The following is an 18,541-nucleotide window of genomic DNA, read 5'->3' as shown; positions in this document are numbered from 1 at the left end:
AAAAAAAAAAAAAAAAAAAAAAACATTTCTACTTCTATATATTCTTTTTTTTTTGGCCAGCTCAGCCTGCCCTGAGCGTGGGGCTGGCACAGCATGCTAGGGTTCTACCTGAAGTCCCCTATGCCTGCCTAAGCTGGTGCTTTAGACTGCTGAGCTATCTTGACAGCCCCATCTACTTCTATCATATTCTAAGACAAATATCCATTACAAAGGGTGTTTCATAGCCACATATACACCACAGACCTGCCATCAGAAAGAGTATATTGGGGCCAGGGAGATGGCTCAGTAGGATAAGCGCTTGACTGGCAAATGCAAGGATCTGAGTCCAATCCCTGGTTCCGCAAAAAAAAAAAAAAAAAAAAAAGAAAGAAAGAATATATTAGGCAAGATGGTGTATGCTGTAATCAGAAGAATGAGGCAAATAATTCTAGTTCAAGTATGACTTAGTGAATTAGTGACTTAGTGATACCCTGTCTCAAAATAAAAATTAAAGGTGCTGAGATTTAACTCAGGGTTAAGGCTCTAAGTTCGCCCAATCCTCAGTATTGGCAATAGTAGATAGCTTTTAATATACTAATATGGAAAGATGCCCAAAACATATTATGAGATGAAAAAGGAAAATGCCAAAATGATACGTGTGGCACCTGAAAGCATGTAAAGTCAAAAAGAAGGGGAACTCAATATTCTCTAGAGGAGAGTTTAAATGATGTTTTATGTAGTCCTCAAACTACCAAATCTTCTCATTAAGTGACAGAGCTGAGACAGCTGACCCCAATACAAAAGGATCTGGACAATACCAAATTCTGTCATGCCTCAAAAACCTGTGATGTGACTTAGGTTGACAATACTATCTCAACAGCAGCTGTAGCGGCTGGGTCATGCAACAGTCACTATCCCAATGCCAGAAGCTGAGCTGTCATGTGGACAATGGCTGACATGGGAGATGGGGATGGGCTACCGATCCAAGAGATGGCCTGATCACAAGCACAGGAGCAAAGTGATATGGCCGGCAAGGCTTCCCAAGAGAAGGAAGCCACCAAGGGCCTCTTCCCTGTACTGACAACCTGCCCTACAGCTGCAGAAGCAGAGATCCAGACACCTGGGAATGAGGAGGCTTAAAGTTTCTGAAAGTTAAGCAGTTTACCTGGAGATAAATCAGTGACATTTTATAAAGTAGAGCAATGTGTATTTATTCTGGAGACAACATTTTCTTTTATCTTAGTTAAATTCCTTCTTCTCTTTGGTGGGAGGGGGGAAAAGACTAATAACCCATCATTCAGTCTAATTATACCTCCCGCCCCCCAGGTCTCATCCTACTGTAAACATCCTTTTACCTGGTTAAAGCCAAGAAAAAATTCCTGGGCTTGATGGAAAGAATCCAACTGAAATTTGGCAACTTTGGGCCCCTTACTGTCTCCAGGGAATTCTGTCATGTTGGCAGAACAAAAGTTGTTCCCACAAATGGGAGGGAAGAGGAAACAAACTCAAGACAAACAAAATTACTTTCTCCATGAGTGTGACGTCTCAGAATAGACTGGATGTGACACGGCCAATAATAAAGAGACAAAGACTAAAACTACATGATATATCGTCTTCCATTCATCATATTGTCCCAAGGCCAAAAGTTTAACACTGCATTATACTGTTGGGGCTGGCAAGAGTCAGCACCTTCATAGCTTTTCAGCAGTAGCTCCAAGAGTGCAATGTCCATGAAAACAACTGGGCAGGCAGGTACATGCAGCTTTGAGTTGCTCATCCCATTTTGCAGAATTTTGTTCTACAGAAACACTTCTATATATGTAAAATAAGCATGATGATTCACTGTGGCATTTTTTATAACAACAAAACACTAGAAGGCTGGGGAGATAGCTCAGCAGTCTAAGCACCTGCCTGGCCAGAACAAAGACTCTGGTTCAATTCCCAGAACTGCACGCGGCCCCAGAACCCCAGGGGCACCAGGCCAGCCACCAAAACTGAGTGCAGTAGTCCATGTCTATAAGCCCAGCACTGGGGAGACTGAGATAGGAAGATCACTATGAGTCCGAGTTTTGTAATGAGACCCAGTACCAAATAAATAAGCATTTAAAAAAAAAATTTAAAAAAACCAACAACATTGGAGATGACCCTAACAGCCACCATTAGTTCTCTGCCTAAAAACTGTACCTGTACAGCTGTTTATGTTCTGGTATGTTTAATGTTCTGGCATATAAAGGCAAAAATGTACACATACATTTCTGTATACACTTAAAGAAACTATAATAAGACACATTAATAGATATTTGTGGGGAATATCAGGAAGAAGGGGTGGAATGAGATAGACTTAAACCGTTTTAAATTTTCAAACCATATGAATATTTCCCTGTAAAAATAACTTAACGGATAGAAACAAAAGAACAAAACAAAACAAATGAGAGCATACCTGGGCTACCCCTTCTTCCCAGCCTCGGATCACCTCCTGCTTGCCGAGCATAAACTTGAAGGGCTTGTTTCTGTCACGGGAGGAATCAAACTTCTTGCCATCTTCAAGCATCCCTGTGAAAAAGGGCAGGTGTTAACAGGAACAATGAGGAGAAAGGACAGGAGGCAAGTCAGAAATCAGCAGTGGAGGGCTCATCACAGATGTCAGCACTAATGGGCCTGGACACGTGTTCTAGGCCTAGAAGAAAATGCAGCATCTACAGAAGATTTTCTGTGACCTCACTAGGCAGCTAGTGTTGGGGCAGTCCTTGATGCCAAGCAGTAAGTGGACCCTCAAAGGGCTTCAAACCCCAGAGGCAGCAGGCTACTTTGTTCTAGAGTTGTGAAACATAAACTCTCTCCTGTCATGACTTCCCCAGCACCACCTGGATTCTTTCCCAGATTAAGAATAACTATTGCAGGACCAGCGGGATAGCTCAGTGGTCTAAAAGGGACCATGGTTTGATCCCCAGCACCACATGCCACGTCAGCCCTGCTCTTAGGTAGGCTGAGCCAGCCAAAAAAAAAAAAAAAAGACTGTTTCCTATAAGACTGATACAACCACTTATTGTGCATGAATTATATTCAACCCCAAGCCTCCATCACTGTTTATGCACAATGTGTAACCGGTCTTCTGTTGTTTGACTGAGGTAAAGCTCTTTCCACCACCACCACCACACAAAGGCCTTCTCAGTGCTTCACGGAATATGACAGATTTGTGGTGCTGCTCTCCTGGCTGGGTAACTGAGTGATCATCCAGGGAAGTGAACCCACTTAGAGCATTGGGGTGTGGGAAGAGAAGTGGGATGCAAGCTTCTGTGAGCATTCTAGTGCTGAGAGTCTCCTAACAACAAGGAACCTGGGCACAGGCTGGCTGCTGAGTTATGATTTTCTGGCAAAAGTAAAAAGCAACCTACACTGATCCAAAAAATGAGAGAACTTGTGCAGCACTTACTTCATGTATTTCATCCAAAGGTGCCCTAGCTCTCTGAAGCTTCCTTATCTACAAACCCAGCTGTTTCTACAACACTGGCTCCATTTCACACAGAAGAAACTGAGGCAGAAGTAAAGTAATTTTCTGAAGAGGTAAACCTAGACTATCAAATCCAAATTATCATGTTCTACTATACTGATTACCTGGAAGCCACACAAAACACAATCCCATCCTCCAATACAAGGGGGAACTCCAAAGATGGAGATCTTAGAGAGTGAGTTTCATGAGAAAAAGAGGAAAAGAATCTGTGATAGACATGACTCCCGTTTCAAAACAATATCAGCACTGAGTCCTTTGGAAGCCAGTGTCACCCAATTATGAGGGCTGACACTATGTTCTTTGGAATTCACACCAGAATCCCAGACTGGAAGAGACCAGCCAGTTGATATATTTAACTGACATGAAACTGATTTTATCAGAGGCTGAGGGTGGGCACCCACCCAGGTTAAGCATCATACCTATCAAGCAGAATTGCATTATATATGTGTAGATGTTTAGGGGGAGAAGGGTAATCAACACAAAACCCCAGCCTAAAAAAAAAAAACAAAACAAAACAGTGTCAACATTCATAAGACAGGGAAGTAGAGAAGAACTGAAAGCATATCACAGTCACCAGACTATGTACACTTTAAACATAATAGGAAATGGGGTGGGGAGGGAATGGAGATTGCTGTCTGGAGAAAGCATCTTGAGACCTCTGTCCTGGGCAACATGGGCATAGACACAGCCTGAAGCCCCTCCAGAAGCAAGAGCTGCCTTTTTAGAACTGTGAGCTGGGATATGCAATTAGCTCATTCTTTTGCCACAGTAATCACCACCTAATATAAGCAATGACAAACAGACTTTTGTATCCATGAATAATGGAGAGAACCGGATCTCGCACTCCAATAATAGCTGCTGTCATACACATGCCCACTGTAAGTTCTTTGCTGAACCTGAGCCAACTGAGCATAAAGTTAGGGTGGGAATGGGCAATGAACACCTATGGTTTACAGAACTTTTGGCTCTGTAACCCACTCAAGGTCAGAGTTAGTGAAGGGTAGCACTGGGCTGCAGTGATAGGCTTTATTTAGCTAAAGGAGGCCTGGGAATCATGAAGAAAACTGATAACTAGAAACAGTCTCTACCTGGTTGTTCTTTTGAACAGGCCTTGAGTCAGGGCCCATAGCTTCCTGAGTAGTCATGGTGGACTGGGTAAAGGGTGAGGAAACATCCTAGGAAAAGGCCCAGGACACAAGAATGGGCCCTGGCCTCTGAGCCCTGTCTATAAAGGCTGGCTGAACAAAACCTAGAGTAAAACCTGTCCAGCAGCACCTGGAAGAAAAGCTGTGACACAATCCAGATTTAGTTTCCTTACTCCTTTCTGAGTGAGTCATCAGCTTTCCAGGAACATCAATAGCTCAGCCTAGGAGATGAGCTGGTATCAATTTAAGCCTTTCCTTATGTCAAAGTTGGTAAGGTAAGGGCCAGTTGGGGCACTAGGACCCATTAGTTTAGGCATATGTTACCTATTCTGAATGTGTCCTAGATCCTTCCTGGAAAGTCCTGTCTCATTAAAAAAAAAAAAAAAAAAAAAAAAAAAGTAGGAAGAAACCTCCATTTCTTCCTGTTATAAGGATGTGGTGTTTGGAGCTACAACAGCTGTCATTCTGGTGCCCTCCATCACCTCCTTCAAGACTTGCATTCTGCGGTGATTTAAAGTCTGCAACTTGAAGGCAAAATATGAAGAGAGTAAAATGGCTGGTGGTTACTAGGAGTCTGGATGGGTGGATGAACAGATGGAACACAGAGCACTGAAAATAATCTTTAAGACACTATAAAGCCACCACTGGGTGGCTACTGGTCATTATATATTTGTCCAAATCCACAGAATATATACCAGGAGTGAATTCCAATGTGTTACACTTATTTTTATTTTTAATTTTTTTATTTTTATGAGCAGAATATATTTATTGAGAGAAAGAAAGCTCCTGTCCTGACAGAGGGACAGGAGGGGGGCCCGAGTGGGTAGTTCCCCGGGAAGCTATCTCTTCCAGGGACTTTTATAGGCTACACTTATTTTTAATAAGTATGATTGTGACCCATTAAATTTATTTCATGATACACTACTGGGTTATAAGACAGTTTAAAAAATATAGTATACCTAGTAAAATAATTATACTATTTGTTATCAAATCTAAACATAGTCCTGACCTGGGCAAGAACATATTTTGATTGTAGTGAAGAACTGCAAGTATAGGAGGAAACTTCCTATACTCTATTTTTACTCCCAATAAAATGCAGTAGTGAGCAATCTTCAGATATTTCACAAATTGATGCTGCTTCCTCTGAGGCGAGAGGCCTCAACTCTGACTGGTACCAGGTAGGAAACATGAAGTGGGATATAACCACTACCTGCTGCTGAGCCAGTCTGAAGATGTGGATGGGTGCGAGGGCAACAATTGTTTGTATAATTACTGTTCTCTTAAGCCTTTATTATCTCAAGATATCATAAAAGCCAAGAAGCAAAATCTCTGCCTGATTCCTACTGTCCTGTGCTATTTCAGGTCAGCTGTTGTCCTAGCAAGATGTGAGCATTGCTCCAGAACGTAAGATCAGTCACTGCTGTCAATTTACATGTCTTCACCAGGAAGGGCTGGGGTGTGGAGGTGTCCTGCAGGCACTTAGTGGTGATTTCCCATAATCTAAGTCCAAAACCTAAACAATATCCCTAGAAAAGAGCAAATAGCAGGTGAATAAGTGACTGTCGCACAAGGCACAAGCTATAAGACAAGGTGATTGTAGAAAGAGGACTTCATCAATGGTGAGAAACATTTTTATAGGGCTGTAAGTGGTAAGGCTGGACAAAAGAGGTAGTAAGGAAGGGAAGCAGCAAGCAGCAATGTCTATTAAAAAGTCAGGAATATACAAGGATAAGACTGGGCGCGGTGGCGCGTTCCTGTAATCCTAGCTCTTGGGAGGTTATAAACAGGCAGATCACTATGAGTCTGATCTAGTAGTGAGGCGCTAAACATTGACATTCTGTAGACCCTTCCCTAAAATACCAAAAAAAGAGAATATACAAGGATAGTTCTCTAGAGTATAAATTATGTGGGTCAGCACTGAATGCAGGATGTAGGAAAAGCTGCGATGTCAACACAAGTGGTGAGAACTTCCATTTTCAGGTAATGGAGGGAAAGGAAACAAATTTGTTCCTGAAATAGCCCCCCCAAAACCAAACACCCTGTTAAAAAAATCAAGAAAAACCTCAACAACACATAACCCTTTTTTTTTTTTTTTTTTGCTTTTTATTTATTTTTCTGATACAGGGTCTTGCTATGCATTTGGGCTTATAGTCCTCATTTAGCATCCCTAGTGCTGGGATTATAGGCACACACCACCACGCCCGGTTTCAGGATCATGAGGGCATGAGGTACCAGGGATTGAACTTGGGTCCTTGCACTTGCCACGCAGGCGCTTAGACTGCTGAGCTATCTCCAGCCCCAAAACAATAATTTTTAAGATACTGATAACCACATGAATGATAGCAATTCCTGAGAGATAGGAAACAAACAAGGGGGGTATACAATTGCTCCAGCTCATATCCTTGGGAGTTTTTAAGGAGAGGGAAGTGGAAAAAGAGTAGCTAGAGGCTGCTGCTAGGACAGAGACCCAGACAGGAAAGCACTGTCTGAACAAAGATATCTCAAGACCTTTGTAGAATATTCAGCAGAGCACTATCTTGTGTGTCTGCATGAGAAAACATGGCCAGGAGAAGAACTATCCAAAATGTATACAGGGAACAGTGCCTAGTGCTTACACTAGCTTGGGATCAGAGCCCTGGGCATTAAGTATAAAATGTAAGACCTTATCTCAGTAGTGGAAAGTAATCAATCCTAAAATGAACCCTGCTCCAGACCTATTTAACAAATCATAAAAGCAAGGTCCACAAGGACTATACTACTTACTAAGTAAATGAAATGATTCTCAGCATGAAGCTGGAATAAAAAAAATCTAACACTCCAAAAGTTAAAATTCATAATATCTAGTGTACCAGATATACAAAGCGTCAGAAATATGGAGAAGAATAAAAAAGGAATATTAAGACTCAAATTTCCAGAGATGAGAACTACAATGTATGAGAACTACAATGTACTGGTCTGGAACAATGTTCAAAAAAAGCAAAAGATCAAACCATACTTCATACCATAATCAAGTACCAATTCAAAATGGATCACAGGCCTAAAAACAAGCCTATACAATTTTTCCAAGTAAATATAAGAAAGAAATCTTTGTAATAAATCTTGGGTTAAAATTACTTTGATATGATGTCTAAAAGCATAAACCATAAAAAAACCATAAATATCAAAAATTTTAAAAACTACTTTTAAAATTCAACCAGAATGAAGCAATGCATTTTTAAAAGACATAAGATGTGAAGAGGAATGTCACTGAAAGAGATGTACATGAATGGAAAGAAAACACATAAGAAGTGTACTTTCACACAAATATTTAAAGCAGTTTCATTTGTAACAGTGACTAGGAAACATGACCAACTGGAGACTGAATAACTATATCCATACAGAGAAAAATACTCACCAATAAAAAACAAACTAGTAATATATGGAATGACAGAGGAATCTTAAAATAATTATGCTGAATAAAAGAAGCCAGACCATAGAGCACATAATGTATGACTGCATTTATAATTAGAAAATGCAAATTCATCTCTAACAGAAAAGCATATCGGTAGTTGTCAGGAAAGCGTAACAGGGATTCCAAAGGTGAACAAAAGAACACATAAAGATAAAGACTTATCAAATGTACACTTTACACATGCACAGTTTATTAGATGTCTATTATATTACATTTACTATAATCCTGCACATGTTTAGCTGTGGCAACACATGCCAAGTGCTTCCTCAGTCTGGGAAGGAGCAGGTAAAGCAGGCAGCAGCTCAGGTCTCAGCAACTACTCCAATTTTAGCTTGGAGAGCTCTGTGCCAGGAGTGGAGTCCTTGACCAGTGAAGCCACTTGCCAATTTAGGGCCGTTAATTTCCTAGAGAAAGCATGCTCGGCAAGGGGCAGGCAGTGAGGTTACAGATAAGTCAGCTGGCACTATCTTTAGGCTCTAAGATCCTGTTAACATAAGGCATCATGATCATGACCTTCCACTGGCAGCATCTTCCAATTATACACTACTATACCTCATGACAAAACACTGCCTGGAAGAGCTCCTTATTCTTGATTCCAAATATTATATCTTAGCATTGGGACTGAATGTAGCTTGAGGTCACACATCTGAAGTCAGTTTTACGTCCCTATGATATTCAGCTCAGTCCTTAGAATTTGCAAGGCTGGCATTCCTAAGTACCTTTGGATTTATTTCACTTGCATGATTTTTAAAAACCAAGGGACAAGCAGAAGGCTTCCATATTTAGACTCTTTCCGTATATGGTAAGAAATATCTCACAAGTAATCCCAGAATGGCAGTCTTCACTTTCAGCTCCTTTAAGTTACTAATCAGTGAGAAAAATGAAAGTGGGACATCTCCAATTAAAAGTAAAACATAAAAGGAGTAAAAGCTCTGGCTATACGCAGAATTAATGCTGCCTTCACCTGGATCTCTCCCAAACTGTTTGGATGCTTTGGAAAGAACCAGATTCAAATCCTTCGAAAGAACAGAAGAGTTTTTAAAGTGGTGGTGGTTAAATTCAGTTTCTTCCATGTTAACCTGCTCTTTCCCACTGCTTATCTCAGTCTGTTCTTATGCACAAGGTAACAGCAGCGGAAACAATTGGCCTGCAGCTGCTGGGCAGACACTGAACCCCTGGACTGCAATTCTGGTGAGTGGCCCATGACACAGCAGCTGAGATTCAAGACCAGGAATTAGAGACTCAAGAGGACTACTGGGTTATTATTTCACTCCTAACAGAAACTGAGCCATTTTACAGAAGTTCCTACATGCTGTTTACTGGGTATGGGGAGATGACTGAGGAAAGCACTTTTGCCTTGAGCACCAGTAGCAAAAGATATTCACAAAGTGGTATACGGCAGCTCATTAATCTTGGCAGGTGAGTTTCATTAAATACAACCAGTGTAACCAATGTAAGGAGGTAGGGGGAACCAAGCAGAAGACACACTTTTCTGCAGAGGTCCATTTGAAGTAACTTAGAATATTCCCAAATGGATATACTACCACAGCCTAATGGTGTAGCTGTTTCCTTTTATTCTTGTCCTATTAATTGCAGAAGCTCTCTGAATCACCTTTTGCTTAGCTAATAAAACCCACCACCTGCACATACAGCAGCCTGATTAAGAAGAGGTTTCTTCCATCCTCACCTAACTCCTAACCCCTTCATTACCACTAGTTTTATGCTGGGGGCCGGGGGTTAGCTGTATTTGTTTCCAAACTTATTATGCTAATGATGCATGGACAACATGATTACACAGCATGTAAATCAAACAAATATGAGTGTGACTAGCAAGAGCAGGCCCAGATGACCGCTTAAGAGAGCACGCACATCCTTTAAAAGAATACTGATAGTGAATATACAGGAATGAGATCAATGTATGTTTGGAGAAAGAAAACTTTAAAATTGGGAACGGTTTTGCATTTACACAATTTCTTATCCTAGTTTGCTCTATTAAAAAAAAAAAAAAAGCCAAAATTCAGTTCAGTAAGAATTCTGATGGAAAACTCCCCAAAGACTCAAGAAACGATCCATTAGCAAATGATTTATGTTTGAGTTTCAATAAAATGTTTAGAGAAGCCACACCATTTTTTATGTTTGACAAGCAACTACCTATTTATCCCAATCGTGGTGAGTGAAAAGGGATGTTGCATGTTGGTAGAAAAGGTTTTGTTTTGTTTTTTTCATTTCTAGGCATCTGTGGCTGCAATCCACTGCAACCTTTTTAACTGGGGTTTTCAGAACCTCCAAGAACAACATGACCAAAAGTCCATGCCAAGTTCTCCCATAAGCTCATTTCCATCGGCAGTATGCAAATAATTCTAACCTTAAATCTTTTTGCATTTTATAATCAAGTCTATTTCAATCACCTGGTCCACAACAAGGAAGAAGATACAAGATAGATCCCAGCAGCAATACAAATAACACAGGCAAGAATGACTATCCTAGTAGGCAAATCTTTCCATTTTTCATTTTAATAACAATACAAGTAAGTTCTGTCACATTAAGTCACACAAAGAAGTGAGAAAGAAACACTACTTAAAGGTGTTGAGCTGAAAGAAGAGAATAGCATTTTTCTGTAAGGTACAAAGGTTAATGGCATTATTTCTAGCCCTCTGCTTCTGATAACCATTACCTCTCCCTGGTCTTTCTGCTCTTGTCTTTGCTCTTAAGCAGTCTTAACAATATAGCAACCAAAAAGATATTCCCTTTAAAATACTGGTGAGTGACTCAGTGCTCAGACGGTTATTCTTCTAAAAATACCTTCTTCTGGCTTCCCCCGTCTCAATCAGAAAAGTAAAGTCCATAAAATGACTTACAAACACTGTTAACCCTCCCCTCTTTCTCCATCTCTGACCTCATCTCTGATTACTTTTACACTTCACTTTTAACACATTGTTTCCTCTGTTCTGCATATGAACCGGGGAGACTCCTACCCCAAGGCCTTTGCACTTGCTATTCCTGCTACCAAAAAGGTTCTCGTTTCAACAGCCAAACTGATCACTCCCTACATCTCTGCTCAAATGTTACTTTCTCACTTGAGGTCTTTGCCATTCTAAAGCCTGAACCTTACCTGCCAACTCTTTAGCACTTACTGGCTAAAATACGATATAATTTTGTTTATTACTCATATTATTTATCCATCTTTTCTGCTAGAATATGAAGGCAGGACTACTGTCTTCTTTAGCCCTTATTTTTTTGCAACCAGAACCATGCCTTGTACATACTAGATGTTTAATAAGTACTTGAAAAATTATCAAAGGTACTGTTTTCTTTCTGGGTCTTTGCAAATAGCTGGAAAATCCTTTCTCCTGCCTTCCTGGGGCACATACATCCAGGATCAAAAGGAACTTCCAGGATATTCTAGCCTCGTAGGTGTAGGATTCTCCAAGTATTTCCTTGTAACAGATCCTCTCTTACAGGGTAAGCCACTCAAGGGCGAGGCTGAGGCTCCTCACTCCATCTCCTAACATCTTTAATGAGGAACTGAGGAAAGGCATTGGTACAACGATCTGTGCATAATGGGCCCAAGAGGAAGGAGTACACACAATTTTATTAACCTACAGAGACTGAGTAGACTTTTTTTTTGGGGGGGTAGGGGCTGGCTCTGGCTGCCTTAAGGGTGGGTCTGGGGATTGAATCATGGTCCCCTGCTACCATAGGGACTGAGAAAAGTCCAAAAACTTGTAAATATTTTTTCATTTGAGCCTAAAGGAAACAGAAGTATACCAATCATAACTAGAATATAGGCTTTGTTTACTTCAGCTAGAATCTAATGCCAGGACTTAAGGAAACAAATATTTTATCAGTCCTAACAGGAATGTGGACTTTGTCTACCACAGTTGAGGTCTAATGCCAGGTCCTTACAACACTCCCATGCATCAACACCGAGCACTGATGAGGAGACCCTAAGTTAGGAACAGTAGAGTCTGGCCTCCTGGGACCTGCAGTCTATTGTGGAAAAAGTAAATGTAACTACACAAAGGCTGACTAATAAGAGGTAGAGGTAATAATCCCAACACTGGGGAGGCTGAGGCAGGAGGATCGTTGTGAGTGCAAGACCAACCTGGACTACAAAGTTAGCTCAAAGCTAGCCTGAACTACACAGCAAGATCCTGTCTTAAAAAACAAAACAAAACAAAACAAACAAACAAACAAACAGGTAAGAAGAAAATGAACAGGCACTTTGTTGGAGAATCAGAGATGTGTTTGTGCACACATGTGAAGAACCATGTCAGGCAAGGATCAGGGGAAACACACTGAAGGGGAGTCACTTAGTCTGTGATATAAAGAGTATGAAAGAGTTTAATTATAAGGCAGACAATTGATAAACATAGAAAACCCATTAGTACTTTATGAAAATTAGATTTCGGCCACCAAAAATACTTGTTAAAAAGCCTTCGTGTAACTGAACTTTATGATCTGTCAGTTATATTCAATAAAGCATTTAAAAAATGGGACATACAGCTCACTGGAGATGGCTGTGATCAGAGCAATGAAACTAAGGAACTTTCAAAGGAGTAAGTGGGAACGTGTAAAAGGGTACATAAGCCAGCCCGAAAGAGCTCTTACTGGCTAAATTTAGGGCAATATTATAAAAAATAATGAGATGATTAATGTTAAGGCCAGTCCTGAGCAAAATTTTATAGTGTCAACAGTGTTGTTAAAAAAGAAATAAACAAAAGGGGAAAAAGTCAGTTGCTACTACTCAGGATGAATTTTAACACCGATTCCACTTTAAAAACTAGTTAGCAAACAGAATTAACTATCTTATTTTATAGAATAAAAGAACTTTTAAACACATAGCAAATAAAAAAAATTAAAAATAGCCACTCTGTGCATGTCAATGAAGGAATTTCTTCAGGTAAAACTCTCCACGGTGCAAACGCCACCAGGTGAAAGCCGAAGACAAGGCATCTGAAGGGTGGCCAAGCACTCCACAGCTCAGTGCAAAGGGAAATGGCATGCATGCTCAAAGTGAAGTATGCAGAGGAGACATTTAAGCAGATACTTTAGAAATCTAAAACTGCACGTGCAGTTTATAAAAAATCAAAACTTACGTGTGTGATGAGTTAAAACAGCAGGAAAAAAACAATGGGCAGATATGGGATATCATCTAAGATAAATGGTCTGACTTCTCAGAAAAATTAGGGTCATTAAGAAAAACTACTGCAAAGATTTTTCTCGAAAAAAACACTTTGAAGACAAGTTGGGATGGTTTTAATGAATTTAATTTTAGATACTGAATTTTTTTTTTTTTTTGGATGTGACAGGTTGGAGGCTAGGAGAATATCTTCATCCACAGTGTTTATGCAGAAGTACAATGTTATATTTGCAATTTAAAATGGCTCAGCAAAAAAGAAAAACAGATTATGAATTACATATACTCTACAAGTAGAAGGAAACTGCATATACAACAAATTATCAACCACTGTGGAATCTAAGTTGAAGCATATAGGTATTCGCTGCTCTATTTTCATTCTGACAATTTCCCCATGAAGAGGTACATACACATATAAGAATATGGAGCCTTCAGTTCATTTAAGAAGACTTTCCTGTCCTATATGTGCAAGAGTAGGAGGAGAGCATCTGTGTGATTTTGTATTTTAGTGACCACAGCCCAAATCAAACTAATGTTTCCACAGCAAGATTGAGTTTCACAATGTTAACATTTTATTTGCTATAGAAAGTAGGAAAAACAAGATTAATAACATAACCTGCTCTCACAGCCAAGCTGGTACAGGCCTACCCTGTATCTTCTCACACAGTGGTACCACAACCACAACTAATAAACCTCCCTTAGCTCTCAAAATTAAAAGAACAGCTCCAGCTTTCTTGAACTAAACATGCTGAGACAATGTTTTTAGATGAATCCTTTTTGAGGTCTCTATTTCCCTATAAGTGAATTGCGAAGAACATGAGGTCCTAGTCCCTGCCAACTGCACAGATCTTAAGCTGCAAGTCTGGCCCATGCAGGAATCTTTAGTGTCAAAACTACGGCTCTATCATTTCTCCAATACAGATATAAAGAAAAGGGTGAACACATCACGCTACACCTGGGACATACACGGGGCCTAAGTAATAGTATGTGTAAAAACACCTGTTACCTCCAGTTCAAACCAGGCATTCCACCAAACAGGTGTCATTATCCTCACAGAAGCTGAGAAAGGTGGGATAAGTTGCTTAAGTTCTCACAGTGTGGTACCCAACAGAGGCAAGATGTGAACCCAGTAAAAGACCATTATCTGCTTTGGAGATCACTGTTCATCTGGCATCACTGCCTGGGCTGGCATATTCTAATGCTAAAGATACAACCAGAGTCCTCTTTTTTCCCTCATTTCCCACAGTTCACTGTGCAGACAGGAGCCAGAAAGAAGATTAAAATACAAGTTAGTGACCTTTTAATGGCTCCCATCCTACCAGAAGAAAAATTAACATTCTCCTAATAACCTACTAGGCTGTACCTTTCCCTCTCTCACAGCCTGTCATGTTCCCCCTTTACACCAACCTTCTCCAGCCATGGGCCCTTACTCCATGGCCACAAGGCCCAATCTCTACTGTCCTTAGACTGACAGATGTCCTGTCAGAGTGCTTTTCCAATTTCTCTCATTAAAGAGAAACGCCCTTTCCACCCTTCCTGCTTCACTCTTCCCACAGAGCCTCTCCATTTGCTGGGTCACTAGTCTCCAGACCATAGGCCAAACCCCAGGGCTTTATGTATTTAGTTCATTGGCCATGTTTAGTACCTGGCTTATTGCTGCAGGAAAACAAAAGGGTCCTTCACAGCCTTGCCCAAACATCAGGGGAAAACCAACTGAAGCATCTCCGCTGGAGGACATGGACTAAAGGACTGGAGAGTGGGGATGGAGGCTAAGGAAAAGCAAGGGGCTTGAAGGGTCTGCAAGAGAGTAGCCACACTGATAGATTCTGAAGACAGAAGGCTGAGGAGCTCTTGGTTACTAATGATCAGGCCAGATACATGATAATTTAAGCCTAATCCCAAGTACAAGCCATCCGGCTACTTTTCAAGAGGATAAAAAAGAATTGCTTCAATCCACTTGATGTTGCTCGCACAATAGCAAGCACACATCTGCTGGTGTAAGAAAAAAGGATATGAAGCTAGCTAGCTGTGTGCCAAAGCAGGCTCAACTACACAGATGATGAAGCTTCTGTAGGCAGGGAAATCATGAGAATCTACTCCTATCTGCAAGGCACTTAATTGGTGGGTTAACTTCCCGCCTCCTCCCTCCCACCTTAATCAAGACCTGTCATGCTCCTACAGCTTTTAGCTGCTGTCAGTAAGTCTATTTTTCCTCTGGCATCACAAAGAGGTGTTGCAGGCATTGCTCATGCTCTGCTGTAAGAGGTCATGGAAAACACCAGAGAAGGCCTTGAAAGTGGCATCAAGGCTATTAATGGCAGCTACTAGTGGCATTTAAAACATCCTTGGTATAAAAGTCAGTCTGTGCTATCCTCTGCTATCCTCTATTAGGGGTATCCTCCCCACTTTACTGTCCTTTTTTGGACTCCCGCACAAATCAGCAGTAATCAACACTTGGCCAGAGCAGACTGGATCAAATATTCACTTGACCCCAACTTGGGTCAATCAGATCCTCCCTGTCAGAAACTATACTCAGTCATATCGAGCAATCTGAGCCAGATACTCAAAAGAAAACTGGGACCTGGCACTGGGGTGGAGGTTGGAGTGAGAGAGGCAGGCATGTAAGTGACTTCCACCAGTTGGGAGAAACAGAAAATAAAATCTCTAATGGGATTACTGAGGCAGATAGATAAAGCGAACCAGATCCGAGTAGGGTAACACCTTCACAAGAATTTCTTCTCCCTTCTTGGAGCCCAGTGGGCATTCTGCCTGTGAAGATCTCCCCAGATCTTTATAATCTCCCTTCAGTTTGCATTCCTTAAAGCCTTAAACATAAAGATGACATCTCACACTCCTACCCATTCTCTCCCACGCCCCCACAGGTCTCAAACAGGTTCTTCCTGGGAGGTTGGTGGCAAAGACCCATGGGAACAAAGCCACTGCCAGAGAACAGTCTATTCTGTGAGCATGGAGCAGAGCTGGCTTCTCACTAAGGCATCTTTGTAAGGCTTATCAAAATGGAATTTTTTTTAAAATGAAAGCTTTCATTCTAATGCATGCCAGGGTCCTGCTGCTGTTCTGGGAATGTGTGGGTGGTGCCACCTGTGAGGAAAACACAGACTTGAGAAGGCACTGGGAGCACTGATGGTGTTCTGGGTCCCACAGCCATCTGTTGGTTTAGAAAAAGGCTCCAGACATACTGTGTGGGGACATTCTACCAAGAAGCACAACAAAATGAGTTTCTGCCTACATGGTGTCCAGTCAAAAGTCTATGGGCACAATCTTAGGTGTGGGACAGATGTGGCCAGGCTGCAAAGCAAACTGGGGTGGGCAGGGGCTACAGCAAAAGGTACCTCCTCAGCAGTGGAGTCCTAGCCTCTGCCCTAGTTGGCTGTGGGAATTCAAGGAGCTGGGATTTGCGTACTCAGCCTGCAACTGCAACAAGCAATGGTTACTTTTTCCACTTGATAAAAAAAATGACCAAAGTGATGTACTTTCTTCCACTAGAACCTCCCCCACCGCCATACGATCACAGCTCCTTAAAATGTCAAAGCCACTTCACAGTTTCATCTAAGAGGCTGTTTCTTACAAAGATGGACTTTCATACCTCCCACATTGAAGTCTTATAAAGTTTTTAATTTTAACTCATTCCATATCTTACCCTCATTTCTAGTTAAGTGCCAGAGAAACAGAAGCATGGGAGAGAATTATTTACCTTTTCTTCCCCTTTCTGTAATCATTTCCCTTAAGGGTTCTCCTCCCATGATGGAGGACAGCAGGGCAGCAGTTACCCTGAGCAGCTTGGTTAGAACTGCTCAGGAGGTGAAGGAAAAGGAAGAAACAGAGGAAGGAGGAGGCGGGGAAACGGGAAAGGGGAGGGAAAGTTATTCATATCAACTGTGGCTACACCAACAGCTCCATTCCTGGAGCCAAAGGCACACAGCTATGAATCACAGCCAACCCAGACCCTTCCCCCACCCCATGAACCCTGGTTGAGGGAGAGAAGGCTCTGAAATGTCTGTTGTCTCACATTACTGTGTGTACTCTGCCTGAGCCTCCAGTTTCTTTATCTTTAAAATGGGTATGAGAAAAATCTCTACTGCTAGAAGGGCTGGAAAAACTAATCTGCGCAGTTTTCAGATAGTCTGAGACATTAATGCAGCAAAGCTTGAATTTGTAAGTTCAAAGGTAGGAGGAAAAGAAGTGGCATAGGGAAGGAAGACCTGCTGCAGAGTTCTCCCAAACAGGGTAGTCCTTCGATTTTAAAATTACCTCGCCCTCTACTCCACTGAAAGGAGGGCAGAAGCTGGAGAAGAGTGTCAATCAGGGCGTAGAAAACTGCACAAACGTTCCTTTAACGTCCCTGGCTAGGGCTCTGCCCGTTCCTGAACCTGTGACCTTGGTCACCAAACCTCAGTTTCCTTATCTGTTCAGTGGGCACGACTGCAGCATCCTACACACCGTACTGCTTTGGAGGCGCAAGGTAACAGCTGACCACACCCATTGCTCAAGCGTGCCGGTTCAGGCGGCCCCGGGCTCGGCAGGCCCGAGGCTGACCCTTCGGCGCAGCGACCGCTCAGGCCTCGGGCTCGGGCCACGCTGGCCTCGCCGCTGCCACGCCCGGTCCCCAGCCACGGAAGCCCCCACACTGAGCCGGGCAGTGGCCGGGCCCCCACCCCGCTGGCCCGCCAGACTCACCGGTGTAGTGCACCACGCAGGTCTGGCCACGCTTCGGGAATGTGCGCCCTGGGGAGACAGGCAGACAGCAAGGTGAGCAACGGCGCGCGGCAGCGAGGTCCCAAGCCGCGGGCGCCCTACTCACCGTCTCCTGGAGAGATGGTCTCCACCTGCACTCCCATGGCGACAGCGGGCGCGGGGCGGGCGGCGCGACGGACGGCGTGGACAGAGAACAGACCGGGTAGCGGTCGCGAGGCTCCGCTCCGCTCCTCCGCGCGTCGCCTGCGCACGCGCGCGCCCCCGCACGGCCCGCCCTGCGTGCGCGTCCCCTAGGCGGCGCGCGTACCGGAAGCGCAGGCCGCGGCGCTGGGGGACCGGAAGTGGAGCTTTTCCGAAGTCTGCGGTGCAGGCGTGCGCTAGGGTCCGTCCACCGGGCGCCTCCCTAACTTTCTCTGGGCTTCCCGCGGGTTTCATTTACTTTCTCCGCTTTCCGCATGCTAGGGATGCGAGTAAAGATAAGGGGCCGACGTGACGGACTGTGTGACCCCGCGGTGGTTCAAGCTAACGAGGATTAGTCTGTCAAAATGGCAGTGCCCCTGTGGTACTGTGTTAGTGTTCCGTGACCTGCTGCTTACCCG

The 18,541-nt window shown here is 42.7% G+C and overlaps 1 protein-coding gene across 2 annotated transcripts in view; it reads right to left on the bottom strand.

The window, feature by feature from the left end:
• Fkbp1a (FK506 binding protein 1A) overlaps nt 1–18,216 on the bottom strand; it is a 22,883-nt gene extending 4,667 nt beyond the window's left edge. The window contains exons 1-3 of one of the 2 annotated variants that reach the window (XM_004647643.2): nt 18,049–18,216; nt 17,925–17,972; nt 2,420–2,532 (exon numbers count right to left, since the gene is read on the bottom strand). In XM_004647643.2, the coding sequence (XP_004647700.1) occupies nt 2,420–2,532; nt 17,925–17,972; nt 18,049–18,085 (198 nt within the window). In that variant the 5' untranslated portion in view covers nt 18,086–18,216. Of the gene's footprint in view, nt 1–2,419; nt 2,533–16,941; nt 17,028–17,924; nt 17,973–18,048 lie in introns of those variants that run through there. The other variant, XM_023707906.1, reaches the window with a different exon arrangement.
• Between the last annotated feature and the right edge of the window lie 325 nt (nt 18,217–18,541).

The sequence above is a fragment of the Octodon degus genome, unplaced genomic scaffold (genome assembly GCF_000260255.1).
Source record: "Octodon degus isolate 3935 unplaced genomic scaffold, OctDeg1.0 scaffold00317, whole genome shotgun sequence".
NCBI classification, from domain to species: Eukaryota; Metazoa; Chordata; class Mammalia; order Rodentia; family Octodontidae; genus Octodon; species Octodon degus.
This window is presented reverse-complemented; position numbering and strand designations above follow the sequence as displayed.